At 40.5% G+C, this 15,646-nt stretch overlaps 1 protein-coding gene across 7 annotated transcripts in view; it reads right to left on the reverse strand.

Annotated features, from left to right (window-relative positions):
• Positions 1-11,058: 11,058 nt before the first annotated feature.
• The window catches only part of si:ch211-234p6.5 (pleckstrin homology domain-containing family A member 7), a 29,000-nt gene continuing 24,412 nt past the window's right edge, over positions 11,059-15,646 (reverse strand). For 6 of the 7 annotated variants that reach the window (XM_041814834.1, XM_041814831.1, XM_041814829.1 and 3 more), the window contains 3 exons: positions 14,147-14,268; positions 13,924-14,027; positions 11,059-12,724 (listed from right to left, as the gene is read on the reverse strand). In XM_041814834.1, coding sequence (XP_041670768.1) covers positions 11,529-12,724; positions 13,924-14,027; positions 14,147-14,268 — 1,422 coding nt within the window. In that variant the 3' untranslated portion in view covers positions 11,059-11,528. The remainder of the gene's footprint in view (positions 12,725-13,923; positions 14,028-14,146; positions 14,269-15,646) is intronic. The other variant, XM_041814835.1, reaches the window with a different exon arrangement.

Consider the following 15,646-nt stretch of genomic DNA (forward strand, 5'->3'; position numbering starts at 1 on the left):
ACAGATGTCAGTTTATAACAAATAAAGTTTTCATGTGACTTTCATCACTCTGAAATTATAACCTTTCTCCACTACTTCCACTAGTGCCTGGTTTTCATGTGGTACTACCGCCAGGGGCTGTAGCACATCCAAATGCTGTCTGCTTGCTGCCATTGAACTACAAAAGAAGTAAGAAAGCAATCATGCCCAGTGAAACTTACGAGGTACAAGGTAACTAACTTCTCTTGTCTCACAAAACAGTCTCTGGATGTGTGAAACTAATCCATCTGGCAAGTAAGGTTAGCATTTCTCCCTCTCTGCGCTGTGTAACATTCTGTTATCATCATGTTTTGCCCACCAAGCACTACACGGATAAATGGCAATAGATTACGAAAATTTTAGAGGCACGTTTTGACAAGCTTATCAGAAGTGATATGAATTTCCAAATAAATAATTTACATTCTAACAAAAACAAAAACAAAAGAAAACAATCACGCCACAGAAGTTCGTAGCATTGATTGCACTATTTTCTGGTAAATAGAGATGCGTTTGAACAGACTATGAATTCAAATTATTTTTTCTCCTTATGGTCTTCATAACACCCACATCAAGGCTAGCGCTGCTCTCTCTCCTCAGCCAGGTTGGCCAGCAAAGAACAGACTTTTCATTCATTCTCTTTATTACATACAATTATACCTTGATATTATTAAGGGCCCGCATAAGATTAGCTTTGAGGGGGCCTTACATTTTTTTGTTACAGGAGTGTGCAATGGCTTACTTCAGGGAAGTAATTGCCCTGGTGCAGTGATTGAACTTATGTTTGAGGTAAGAGGATATTTTGTCCTGTTTGTGGACTGCTAGCATGTCTGAAACAGACTTAGATCATTTAAAACCTTAATCCAGTTGAATAAATTAGTTTAAACTATAGCATTGTTTACTTAAAACAATCCATTTAGGTTGGCCAACTGCCTGAGCTCATTGAAAACTGGGATAAGCAACATCAGCCAATTACAGACGTTGCTGTGACAATCTAAGAATGTAACATAGTAAACCATGGTTTTCCAAGAATCAAATGGATAATATTTGTTTTTCTTATGTCCTCTGTATTATGATATTATATATACAATCATGTGCACAAGTTTTGGTAATGTAGGGCACTAAGGCCTGATGTGCCACAACCTGGGGCTGGAGTGGGGTGGGGATGAGGGGGACAGACTCAAGCTCAACACATGTCAACATGCCCTGAGACGGTCAGTGGTCTTTGGGCCCTTTGGACATCCACAGCATGACCAGGGGCTCTTGGCAACCCTACTGCCTAGCCAGACAGTACCCGAGGCTGTCCTTACTTGCCACATCCACCCCTTACTCTGCCCTAAAGAATTTTATTTTTTCAACAGATTATTTTCCCATGCCCCTGATAATAACCGGGGTTGTGTCAATCCACCTTCCTGCCTGATGGTCCCCTCAGGCAGCTTACTCGCCATATCTACGCCTTACTTAAGCATCAGTTTTTGGCCCAATAGTTCTTCATAGCACCATATGTCTTCATAGCCAATTTAAACTGTCTTTTGTTGAGAAACGTCTGTTAACTTCACCTCAAGCAGTAAGGGCTTGAACAATCAGGGACGTAGCTTTTATACTATAGGACTGACAGTAATGTAGTTCTGTTGACCAAGATTGCAAATTAACAATGTTTTTTTTAAAACGCAGGGGATTACAAAATTGTGTCTTCTATGTAACCATATTCAAATGTTTCACACTGAGGTAGCTCATTGTAAGTCTACCTTGAATAGCTATGATGTTTGGGCTGATATTCAAATCTCCAGAGCAACATAGACTGATTTAACCTGACACTCCAAATAGATTTCACACATCCATCTGGAAAACTTGTCATATACAGCATTTGGGAAAGGGCAGAGCCTTTGAAAAAAAACTCAGAGGGTGATTGGATGAACGTTCTGTCACATCTTTACGGGCCAATCAGAGCAACAAAACACGTGACGTAGCCGCTGCCGAGCTGCACCCCTACTGAAGGAGTAAACTCCATAGAGACAGAACTGCGTAACGCAAACAGTGGCAACTAACCCTATCTTTGTTCTTCTTTTAACGAAGAAATGTCATCAAGTTCTGATAAAACTGGCGCTTTAGCAGCATCCATGCTAATGTCTTCCGCCATTACTCCACCGGCCTCTTGTTGCTGCCTACTTACGTCACGACTCTGCCACGCCCAAAAGTACTGCCCCACGTCGCTGATTGGTCCTGTCACTTTCTAATCTGGTCCAAACGGTTCAGATGGGAGCTTTGCAAGATGGATTTGCCATTGAGAAACACAGAAACGAGCGTATCTATCTGCTTTGCAAGGTTAAGACCGAATGATATAGAGTGGTGCAGGAATGAGTCCTAAAACATGGAAGTACAGTAGCATTTTAGCACTTCTGGTTCTCTCGTCTGAATGATTTTTTGGTTAAATGTCTGAAATAAGGTCTGTGGTGAACACAAGCTCAAGAGAGTTTAACGTTTTATCCGACAACATAAAATGCATCTGAAATGTGCCCCACCTTTGAATTGTGCATCTTTTCACATCTCGATAAAGGCAGTTGCTAAAAGACAGTAAACAAGGACTACAGCGTTTGTTGGGAAGACTATACGTCATCATCCAAAGCACGGCAACTGAGCCTGCCATTCAGTTGTATTCACGGGGGATGACGTTAAATTCAGTTGACCATGTTGTAGTTCAATATAGCATGACATTAGCTTTTCACTTTCATCAGTTAGATTCATGAACCAGATACGATGCTTATATTATTAATTTGTGAAGATAATCTTTATGAACAAAACGCGTAAGTTTCATAAATTTTTATTGGACACAGATCTTATTTTCAGCAATAATCCCAAACCCCACTGAAAAATCCCATAGGCTCGACGCTGAGGGAACCCATGCGATGCTAACTTCTGAAATTACGTCATGACTGCACCACTCTAAAGTTGCTGATAAGGGACAGTGAGAAGGGGGTGTGTCTTGCCTACCCTCCCGCCCAGCCCTCTCCATGATGTTTTAAAGGCATTTTTTTGAAATTTCGGGGTCAAAGCACCTCAGCTGAAACACTGGGGTTTCGTTACTTTTTAAAGAGACGCACACCACAACAGACTTTTTGTGCTTGATCCATATTACATTTATACTAAAGCACAGCGCAGATATAACACTTAGATCACAGTGGACTGCACTTAAAGGAGGAAAAGGGGTACGATACGTCACCTTTTTTAAATTTAAAAATATTGGTATTGGGCAGGTTTCAAAGCATGTAAGGTCTTAAGAACTGGCATTGCTTAAGTCTTTACACTGTCAATTTTAGTAAATGCTGATATGAATCAAACAGGGATTTACACCTTGTTTTTGTGACAAGGAGAATAAACCCAAGTTCAACTGAAATCAATTATAAAACAATTATATTTTGAGTTTAGATGGCTCCAAATAGTTAAAGCAGCTATTATTTTACCTTTGACAGCTGTATGCCAACTTACAAAAGCGATTACTTTCTTTCAATGGGAAATCCGCCCCTGCACATATCAGGCTATTTGCACCACTGCCTTGAAAGGATGACTCAGGTCTTAATTAATTGGTTATTTGCTTATTTCTTGATCAGACTGATGTTTGCTCAGATTGTTCTCAACAGTGTCTGATTGCCTCTTTGTCATCCCAGCTACCAAAAATATCCTTCTGGAATTTACTGGAGTTGGTGCAGGACCTTGAAACACGTGAATTAATCCTGCTGTGATGAAAACTAATAATTCATCATCATTTCCAGCAGCTCTTCATTAGCTCAGCAGGGGCAGAAGAAAACAGAGTAATGTAATCATTGCAGATTATTGTATGTATTCGAACAAGCACAGCGAATCTCTCAGTTATAGTTCACTGCACTTGAGTCACGTGATGAGACGGTGCAGGGGAAAAAACAAAGCATTCATGGCTGGAGTCCTGATTCAGTAAAGGCCGAACATAACTGTGCAGCCTGCAGTTTAGACTGAAGCATCAGCTGTGAGGTCACTGAGCTTCAGGACTTGTGTGTTTATGAATGTGTATGCAAAAAGAGAGAGAATGAAAGAGAAATGAACTACACATCTGGTGCATTACACTGACACACTGCTTTTTCAAGAGATTTTTTGGAACTAGTTTTATATGTGCTGTAGTCAACATGCCATAAACAAAGACCATGTTTAGACCTGGACTGGTTTCTACAGGAAATAAAGCCAGTCAAGGTCAAGGAAAAGAATCCCACAATTTTAATGCTATTTATCTATACAGCTATTTATCATCTCTCTGTGATGCCAAACTTCAGGAGAGTGAGCTAAAATGCTGCTAAAAGGCCCTCTAACTTCCTTGGGAAACTGACAAATGTGTATTATTTCACTGATTCTAGATTGATGGGATACTTACAAGACAATGAACAGTGAAAATCTAGAGGAACATTGGATCACATTACAAGTAGGGATGAGATTTTACAGTAGTTTCAGTACTTGAGTACTTGCACAATCTAAGGAATAAGCACTCAAGTACTCACTATTCATGACTGCTGTAAAAAAAAAAAAATCATCACACATGCTTTCACAGTGTTTCCCAAGGTGTACTGTTCATCAGCACGCCAAATCCCAACTCTGGTAAAATACAAAAGATGATAATATAACTAAGGGCTAGTTACTGTATAAAGAAAACATCAACACAGAGCGTAGAATGAACAAAATGGTCCCAACTTTATTCTGCGATTGCCGTCACCTCCTCCATAGAAAAAATACACGCAACTCTGAGACAAAAAAACTACAGTAACATGGCTTCATTGAGAGTTCTGTCCATGAGTCTATCTTTTACTCAATGAACGCAATCAGCGTGCTGAAAACTTATCTATCCATGAAACACATGAGCGTATCTCCTGTTTTTTTTTTTTTTGGCATGCTAATCATGTTTCACTCTGGTATCATCACAAACGATGTGTGTTAGCGTTGGTTAGCACACCAATGTTTGTTTGCCTTTTGATTCATATCTCTGTTGAGTTACTGTCACTGTCATAAAGCAGTTGTTGCTGTAATCTGGCTTGCTGTGCTAACAAACCAGAACCATAGCTGGAGAGGTCATAGCCTACCTCTGTGTACTGTTTATTTTCTTATTTTTTATAATTAAATAATAATTTAAGTTTATATTTCTTCCTACTCCTTTTCGCTCATGTAAACTGAGATGCTTAAGAGTTTGCTGATGCAAGTTACTGCCTTTTTTGTTTTCATTTTTTTATGTTCTTCTTTGTATTTTTAACTGTTTTTAAGTTGTCATTTACATGATCGAAATAAAGATATCAATCAATCAATCAATAATTTCTTACCAATCCAGTTAGATGAACCCCACAAGGTGCAGTGCACGTTATACTAAATAAGTCAGTTTTGCGCTCAAAAAATGTGCACAGCGTGCGTGTAATGCAACATTTAGTGTGTCTACAAACTCATACTCATATCAGTATACTGTAAAACATTACACTTATATTCATTACAGAGCACTTAATCACAGTGGGTTAGTATTGTCGCAATTCGTGCACTGCCGTTTTGCACTAACAGGGAGTGACAACAGTTTACCTGCCTCTGTTTTCTTCTTCTAATTTGATCATTTTCTTTACAGCAAGGTATAGGTACAAATTAGGCAATTTTAATCTAAATCTGACAGTTATTTTCAATCACTTTTAGATATTAACATTATTCATACAAAGAAAATGAACTTACTTGGCCTTACATGCTCATTTCTTGATTGAAATCTGCTGCCATTGCTAGTAACAAGTTAGCTAGCAAGCAGATGCTAACGCAAGCTAGTGTGCTAGTATGCTGACGCTACATCATTGGCTATGTCACAAATATGGCATTTGAGCGTGCTAAGTAGCTATTGCTCCACACACGAGTCTTGGATGTTTTTTTGAGGGTTCCAGTTGTATTATTACATTTCAGTATTCTTCTCATGCACTTAAAATATGTCATATTTAGTTCAGAAGTATGTGATTTGGGACACACTAATTACTTGAGCAATGATTGCCACATCAAGTACACAAAAACAGCTCTTGAAGCCAATCCGCGGCAGCTTCCACATTGAAATCGCAGTCTCAACTGAACTTTGCATCAACCTAACGGCCCACCCACTAAGCGCAACTTCCTGTCAGCTAGCTAGCTAGCATTCTGGTTGACAAAAACGTAGCTTCTGCCTGTCGAGCTATCTGTCAATCAAATAAGACGCACCAGTCAGTCTGCAGTGAGGTTTTTCCTAAATATAATATAAAAGATTGTGGTACAAAAAAATTCAGTGAGAGCACATGAAGACATTAGCTCATGAGACACGTTTGGTTTTTTAAACCAGGATGTAAACCAGTTTATTTCTAGTGTAAAAACCAGCTGTTTAACAGATGTCTGTACGGGACTTCCGGTGTTCCTGCAGACAGCCTCAAGTGGACAATCATTGTATTGCAACTTTTTGCACATGGAGGCAACCGTTCTCCGCTGCGTGACGGATGGTTCACGCCTCCACATCATCCATTAATCCCTGATAATTGGACACCTCGTCGGGCATTAACTCGCATATACCATGGTCACTTGCCAATGAAAATAATTAATGAAACTGCTAATTTATAATTTCATACGTTTTGTGATCAGAATAGAAAGTTTTACTAAAACAACAATTTCTTTCCTCTAGCAACACCTGAGGGTTTGACTAATATCTGGAATAGCCATTCCAATCCCATAACGTTCTTCAGGAATGTAAACGTTATTCAGTACTCCAGTAAATAGGATGGGCCATGGAGACGAAGTCACTATGGAACAAAAAAACTAGTCTGCTCAGCGAACTTTCTGGATGGATTTATCAATCAAAAGACATGAAGACGAGTGAGACTCAGAGTCATCTGTGATCAGACTATAACCTGTACGTTAACATGAACAGTCATCTGATAGAAAGCTTAGTTTTAGCAGACCAACTGTTTGAATAAACAGAACAATTCGTCCTTCTGCACCACACAGACGTGAAACGGCGCTGTCCACACCCTGCAGGTGCTGATTGTCCGTCAGACACGTCAATATTTATCAGATATTATCATGTTGGTTTATCAGAACAATTCCTTTGGCTCTACAGTAAAATAATGGCTTCTTTACTTTTGTTTATGTTATTTGAATCTTCTGACAATAGTTTATAGCAGTTAGGTGGGAAGTGAGTTTTTTTGCAACACTCATCTCTCAGTGTTAAAGTGAGCCTGGAAACAAGATGTACATCAGATATAGAAGATAAGACCATCTTACTTCACTGGTCTTAAACCTGGAGTCTGTCATTTTCTTTATGTCAGTTAAGTGGCGGTTGATGGCTCCTTAGGCTGGCAGCGCTGTACCTTCTGTTCAGAAAACATGACTTCTTAGGTTGCTATAGTTACTCCTAACGGAGTAACAGCTAACAGCTGCTGTGCATTAATGAACAGTGTAATGATTTTTTGACTGGAACTACCTGTAAAGTTCAAACGGTGTCCACATATCAGAAGTTAATGGACACCAATGGAATTTCCAGAGCCAATCAAAATCAAGTATTCACCAAGACCATGGTACGATACAGAGTAAGAACCCCCCTCCCCATATCATAATAACTAGGCAAAAGAGAGTTGCTACGGTGGGAAAACAATGACTTAAATAACTTCACAGTAACTTTAAAAGGATAGAAAAGACACCAGTGTCAGCCAGCTACCAATTTTGTCAGGTAGTGGTAAAAGCTAGTTTCTTTGGAAACCCCATTAGCTTTGGCCATTTGGCTAATAAGTTAGCACATTTTCTCTGTAAGCATAAATTATGGTCTTATTTTCACTGTCCATCTGAAGAAACTGAAACAGTGGATCCAGTCCTTACACAATTGCAAGTCTTGAATTAAACAGCACAACAGCAATTGAGCTTCCCACTCTAAAAATGACAATAAGAGAACATTTGGGCTAACCGATCTACAAATACATTCAACACGAGTCCAACAGATGAACAAAACCTCCAACAAGGGGTCTTGTCTTTTGGCCCTACAAAACACCAGCCACATTAGAGAAATGGGATACAGGCAACATCTTTGGTACAAGTGATGTTTAATAGCCTACAGCTTATAATGTAACACTACTATGTCAGCAAGACTCTGCATTACATTAACTGTTACGGGTTAGCTTGTGTCATGGTGTCACCACACAAAAATCGATCAAGTATAAGCCTTTATGTGCACATGTAAATGTCTTCATATGATTTCCCACATAATAATCCCTCCATGATCATCATACAAAATAACACTGAATCCTGTTTACAGCTACCTACCCTGGAGAGCACAGGCTTGGCTTTACAGCATCTGGTTCCTAGATAACCAATTAGGAGAATGCCCCCAATTAGGCTCATGTTACTAAAAATGTCAGAAAAATGGGCAAAGGAAAATGGCATACTCTTCCTTGTGTGTTTGTGTGTGAGCAGCAAAAACAGCTCTCTTCCACCAGACACTGGGGCGGGGGAGAGGGGTGTGCAAGCTCCCTCAGCCGCCGACAATTAGAACTGAAGAGAGAGGGTCTCTCTCGGTTTTTGACATCCGGTTTCATGTTTAATCGCCTTCCCGGTGAAAACAACGAATGCATGTCTGGTGCATTCTTGACATTTCAATAAAAGCGTACCATATGTACATGTAGCGACTCATAATGAACGCCCCTCCTCCCCCCTTTCTTCTAATACCATGAAACAGTACCCCCTAGCCAAGAAACGCATCATTGGAATCGATAAGTGATTGTCGGCAGCTGGGCAGAGGGAATGGAAGCGCCAGGGTTTGGACTATTTTATTTGCATCCACACCACCGCACACCGGGCTGATGAGGAAATGACGAGGCTTTCCTGATGACAGCTCGACTTGTCTGTGTTGTGTGGCTACCTCCATTTTTTTCTGGATGTATGTGTGGAGGAAAGACCATTCCATGAGAGACGCACGAGCGAGCACGAGCACGCACGCGCACATCTACATTCTCATAGTAGGAAGCTCAGCCGCTGTACAGGAGGTGTTAAGACGGACATTTAAGCTTAAAAAATGCCAATAAACCACCCTTTTCCTTCTTCTTTAGTCGATAGAGACCATGAAGACCATCACGTCAGGTGGATTACCAAAAATACACTTCACATTTTCAGTAATAGGCCCGCTTATTCCAGACATTATAGAATTATAATCAACTCCGTAAAGGCCCAGTGACAGCAGGGAGGCGAACTGGGAGGTTTGACTACAAAGCTCCCAATGGCGAAAGGCTTAGTTACAGCCATGATTAATTACAAGCAACACATAGTATACAGTGGCATCTCTTATAAAGACACCCCCTCCTTCTCCCTCCCTCTGTTTCTCTCTCTTCAAGTACCTCACCTTATAACTGTATGCAAACGGGAGCGAGCACGCGCGCCCTGAATAAAATCGTGCCGTGTGCTGCCAACACACCTGTCAAAGCCTGACACTGACATGGGCACCGAGCTGCATTGTCTTTCTAATATAAGCCTATTTGTGTCTTTTCAAATGGTAAACCCCCTCCCTCTCCTTCCGCGCGCACGCACACGCGCACGCATGCACACTTCTACACCGCCACCCCCCTCAATCCTTGACAACATAACGTTAAGTAGCCTACTCTTTATCGCGCGCGCACATGCATTTATCTTTACATTAGTGCATGCATTTTTCCCCACTACATCTCCCTATAAATCCCCATCTCAGTGGGAAATTAGGCTGCGATGGGGCGGTGTGAAGTTGCATCCTTACCACAGTCATCGCGGGGAGCCTGTAGTGTCCATGTTTGATGTTAAATATCCCTTAGCTCCATCTCCATCTCGGATCGTGCCTTCGTGTCTGCACCCCCTCATCCGAAAGCGGAGTAAAGCTCATTAAATGTGGTTTAGGCGATTTTTCCCCCCTCGGTCTCTCTTTTTCCACATGTAAACGGCGAGGAGAGGGGGGGACGCGGAGAGAGAGAGAGAGAGAGAGAGACGATACGCCACCTTACCACAGACTCCCCCTCTGTCGAATTGGAAGGTAATGGGTCTTAAAGAAACATTCTCTCAGCATTCTCCGCATCTCTGTGATTTAGGCGCGCGGCACGCACTCACGCGCACAGCCGAGCCAATCAAACACCTGATTAATTATTGCACAGGGGGGACAACTCAAAACCATATGAAAGAAATATCACCTTTATCTTTCAAAAATGGAATTTTAACAGCTGCTGGAACAAATTTGTATTAATTAAGTTGAGCCATTTTGTACCTTTATACCTGACTCTGTTTAAATCTCTACAGGGAAAACCTCATTATTCTAATTTAATGCCATTTATGTCTATTAGGAACCATTTTCTAAACGTATTCCCCATAAACCAAAGTTTCCCTCTATTTTTATGAGCTGGTTTCCCTTCTTCTTCTGCAGGTGCAAAATATGTGAGGGTTAAGATTCCTGCTTTTCATTAAAAAAAGAAAACAAATGTTTTTAGGAAATGCTTCAGAGATGCATACAAATATGCTAATATTGTTTTCTTCTAAGATACATCTAATTGCCAACTTGTAGCTGTTAATACATGTGTGGCCATATGGAAGCTGTCTGGACTGTAACAACACCCACACAATACAAAATCAGCATGCTCCAAATATAATCTCATCATGACTGTTATTAATATGCATGTTGATATTGGTCTCACATTTGTAAACAGATAAGCAGCTCTGTGCTGTGGTGTATGTGTATGTGTGCAGCTCAGTAAACATAAGGTGGTGCTGTCTTTAAGAGAGAGAGCCTGGGAAGGGGTGATGTAATGTGTTCTCAGACAATGATGTCATCGGCTGAGACATGGCAAGGATTTAAAGTGACAAAGGCATTTTGAGGGGCTCCATGTAATTCTGCATCAGGGGCTTGTCAGAGAGCGGCACCCGAGCCAGCACCGGCGAGACCTTCATTGAGGAAAAAAAGGGGTTGTATGGAATGAAAACTAAACATATATGGGATTTCTTGTGCATACAGATCAAGAGACGGAGACTCTGTGTTTATACCAGACACAAAGCATGTTTATTAATCAGGATATTTGAGATACAAAACACATTTTGTTATGAGACGATACCAGGGGTATGTTGCCTTCCACAAGCAATGATGTTACTAAATATATGCATTATGAGAGGAATGAAAGTGTTAACCTTTGACTGCAACTCCACATAAAGTATTTGGTGTTCTTCATGCAAGAACACATCTGCACCCTATTTTTAATTCAATGAAATATTAAGACTCTCTTTGATCTGCATTCATTTCAGACTGCACATAACAAATAATGGAAATGTTCAAGTTCACCAACAAAATCACATCTTCTTTCTGATATTATATGTTCCCATTTTCACCATCCACAGTTAGGTCTGAATTTCTTCAGCCACTTAACGTCCTTCATCAGCGTCATTTTCCTTTTACTTTAAATCACTTCACTGTTTTCTTGTCCTTCCCAAGTTTGTTCATTTAAGCTCCTTAAGCTTTTTTTTTTCTACAAACTTGTCCTTAATACTGTAACTCGTGCCTTCCCAAAAGAGGCACTCCTTATCACTTTTCCACTCTCGTACGCAGGACTGGATGAAGCGATGGAGTGGTTGTTGCTTGTCTCTTTGTTCTCTTCACTTAAACATTCCTTCGGCTCTTCAAATCTGTCTTGGTCCACCTTATTGTCTTCTGACTCTTTTGACCCACTGTGTTCATCTCTTGTCATTGCACTTTCAACCGCAGCCTGATCAGAAACAGTGTCCTGAACAGGCGCTCCTTCACTAGTTTCTGTAACTTTCAGCTGGATTTCTTGCCTGGTGGTATCTTCACATTCTTTTTCAGGGATCTCTTTGTTAATACAATTGTCTTCTGGAGTAGTTGAGGTATTATCTGAAGCTGCTTTGTCTTGGGTCTCCTGTGATGAATCTTTATGGTTGTTGTTAATCATCTCCCTATTTTCATCCACATCTGATTTCAGATAATGGCTGTAATCCTCACCTTCTTGGTCGATCGATTTCCTCCCATCATGAGGCGCATGACCTGGCACAGCTTCTGTAATGCATTCTTCCTCTGGCCTGGATGACGTTTGGGTGTTTGAGTTCCCATCAGTCTTAGTGATATCTGAGTCTGAAATACTAATATCACAAGCAATCTTATAGAAGAGTGAATGATTCTCTTTCATTTTTTCTAAGCTTTCACTGACTGTGGATGACATTTCATTGGAATCAGTTGCATCATCTGTGCCTGTTGGTTGGTTCTCCATGTCTAACGTCTCCACGCTGCCAAGTGAATCTATACCAGGGATTTGCAAAGGTATGAACCCTTGCCACTGGTTGGTGGAAAGGAACCATTTAGCTCTCACATCAGATGATGTAAAATCATTTTTATCGGTGACAGGTTCTTCAAGCTCCTGTTCCTGTCTATCCTTGCGACTTGAAAATCCCTTTCCTCCGTCTTCTTGGTAGACAGTCATAGATGTGATATGATAGGGTGAATCTGGACGTCTAGCTTTAGCTTTGGCAACCCCTGCTCGTCCACTGTGGTCTTTCTGTTGTGTTTTGCTCCCAAATCTGAGTTGACATTTAGATTTTTTAACATGCTGGTTTCTTTCATCTTCACCTCGAGCTGTTTCTGATAGCTGAAGCTCTAAGGGACGTCTGAAGTTCTCCCCACAGCTTCCAGAACCATCGTGAGGTTCATGGTCTGAAAACAGGAGAAGATGAGTATTGGGAATCAAATTGAATTTTGAGTTATTGATTAAATAACTTAAGCAAAAGAACAGAACTACAAAGCACTTTTCCCTACCTATATGTGCATCCATTTTAGCAACCTTCCATTATCCTTATCTCAGTTTTAATAGTCCAACTTTGAAACCTAATTCCCTCTCAAATCCCCTTTCCCCTATCCTTTTCTGTAAATACGGTAAATCCTTGGGGGTGTTGAACCAAAAAAGCCCCTTAAAATGTGTCTCAAACCCTTGAACCTGGGGTTCCTGATCAATCAGGTTTAATAAACACCAAAGTGGACACCATGTCATCTAACCCTAACATGACCCCTTTCATTCCAACCTATTAGAGACCCTTTAATTCAACCCTACTTTTTCCCTCCAACTGTGCTCTGATGCTGTTCTTCTTATCATACCTCCATCCCCTTTCTACCACCCTACTATGACCTCATATCATCCAAACTCACCACCTTTCCCTTTACCTTTCCCAACTACTTCCATCCACTGTCATCCAACATTTCTTTTACCCCGTAGCATGCCGACTTGGACCACTCTTACTTCCCTCTATGTTGACCTCTTATCATTCCAACCTTATTCAACCTTAAACCAGTAACACCCTAGCTTGACACTTTTCATCCCGACTTATCATGACACTTTCTCAACCCAACTTTGATCCCATATTTTCCCAACTTCTTTCCACCATACTTCAACACACATCCAATACTATACCTATCCTTTCCATCCCATCCTACTCTCACCCGTTTCACCCCACCCTTCTTCAACTGCAAACAAACACATGTTAACCAAAGCTCCATCATGTTTCATGCCTTTTCATTTCATTTTGAGCCCACATCATCCCTTCTCATACATTCTGCGCCCATCCTACCCAACCTACCTTGACCCTCTTCTTCCATCTTGCTTTGACCTCTTATTATTCCATCCTAACTCAGCCCTATTAACCCCACCCAACTCTGACCTCATGTAACTCAACCATAACTCATCCCCTCTCAACCAGCCCACCCTGACCTCTTTAATGCTACCCCTCCTTACTGCCCTTCATCCCCACTGTAATTCCTTTCCCACCCTACCTATTGCAATACCAGATTTTAAGTAGAAATGTTCAAACTTGATCTTAGCTACAATCTCCATCTTGTTGACTTTCTGCTTACATACATACCAGATTTTATCCTTTGTTTTCTTGCCGTGTCAGGGGGCATCTGATGAACTTCCTCCCCCCTGATTGGCAGTTGATTTTGTGTAGTAGCACTCTCTCTGACTGCGCTGATAGATAGATAGATAGATAGATAGATAGATAGATAGATAGATAGATAGATAGATGAAACAACAAACTTCAGCGAGCATACATCCAAACATAGAAATGACAGAGAAAAAAATCCCACCTTCTTATGACTCTTTCTCGTATTCGTTCCACTCGTCGCAGTTTTGCCTCTCGTTGCTCAGGGGTCAGACAGAGATCAGGCTCCATGTCGGGGGTCAGGAGGGCAGCTGGTCGCTCCTCGGCCTGTTCGAACAGCTTTATGTTAGAAAGCATGCTTTATTACAGTGACCTTTGCCTTACAAGACAACTGCATCACAGCAAATGCTAATTATAAACCAGTTATGACATTTAGCATGTCATATCATCTAAAACTCATTGTAATTGAGTTAATCATCAGTTAATCCAAATGTTCTGACATGGAAGTGGACAGGCGATTTTAGACTCTTTTTGGAGTGCTAATGAAAGCAGGAGCAGAAGTACCCCACTGTTTTTTTTATATATGAGAAAAATGTTAAAAATATCTTCTAAATATCAGCAAGCAAAAGATTAAACTTAAAACGATCATCTCAATGTCAGGATGCAGGGGAAATTCATGCTTTCTTTAATAAATGGCATAAAACCCTAAGTTAATAATGCAAAAGTTTTTTTTTTTGGTGAGATGATATTTATTTTTAGGCTCTTCTCCTGAACAGACTTGCCTTTTTAGTTTTGGGAAAGGGACTTGTATAATTGACAGTAGAAACAGTAAATATCTTCAAACACCAGCACTTCTGTAAAGTTTGGCAACCTCATACAGAGTTCTCTTGGTTTTGGTCTGAATGAGAAGATGAGCTTTAAGTGTCTCCCCTCTGCTGCATAGAGCATTGTTCTCATTTTGACCAAGGGCAGAGGCTGTGGTAGCCAGGGCTAACAAGGCCCCCTGAAATCTGACTGGCCTCTCCAAAATCCTTAGCACTGATTGGCTGTTTGCCTTGTCAGCCATTTAAGTACATTTAATTACTAAGCATATCTTAAGCTACCCGAGTCTTGAGACACATAAAAAATCTTAAAAAAACAAAAACAAAAACAAACAAACAAACAAACAAACAAACAAACAAAAAAAAAAAACAGTTAAATGAGAGTTTGGAAATTTCTGCACAATGCAATCTTGAATTAAGCCCTCATAGGGGGTTTATCTGATCCAAATGTTAGCCATTTTACACTTCATGGGAACTGAAAAATATGCAACTCTTAATCCACATAAACAAAAGTCACAGGCTAAGGCTGTCCTGGTAATATGGTTCTCCATATTAATGCAAGTTACTGTGTCTTAAACATACAGGGTCAGAACTTCCTGACAAATTTTGAATAGACAGGGATTTAAAGTTATTGTTAAACAAAAAAACTGCCTGGGTGAACAGTTGTTATGTTACTTATAATTACCTCAAAGCACTGTTTTGACACATTTTAATCCACTCTGCTAAGATTCATGGCTTTACCAGTGTTTTAAGGTGCTGAAAAAAAACAACTTCCTGTTTCATGGCAAACAAAAGAAAATTGCCATGACATTGTTTTTTGATGTGACTTGTTGATTTGAACCCACTGGCAGTTGTAAAACGGTAACAACAAACATCAGTGATGC

This window comes from Cheilinus undulatus, linkage group 20 (genome assembly GCF_018320785.1).
Source record: "Cheilinus undulatus linkage group 20, ASM1832078v1, whole genome shotgun sequence".
Classification (NCBI taxonomy): domain Eukaryota; kingdom Metazoa; phylum Chordata; class Actinopteri; order Labriformes; family Labridae; genus Cheilinus; species Cheilinus undulatus.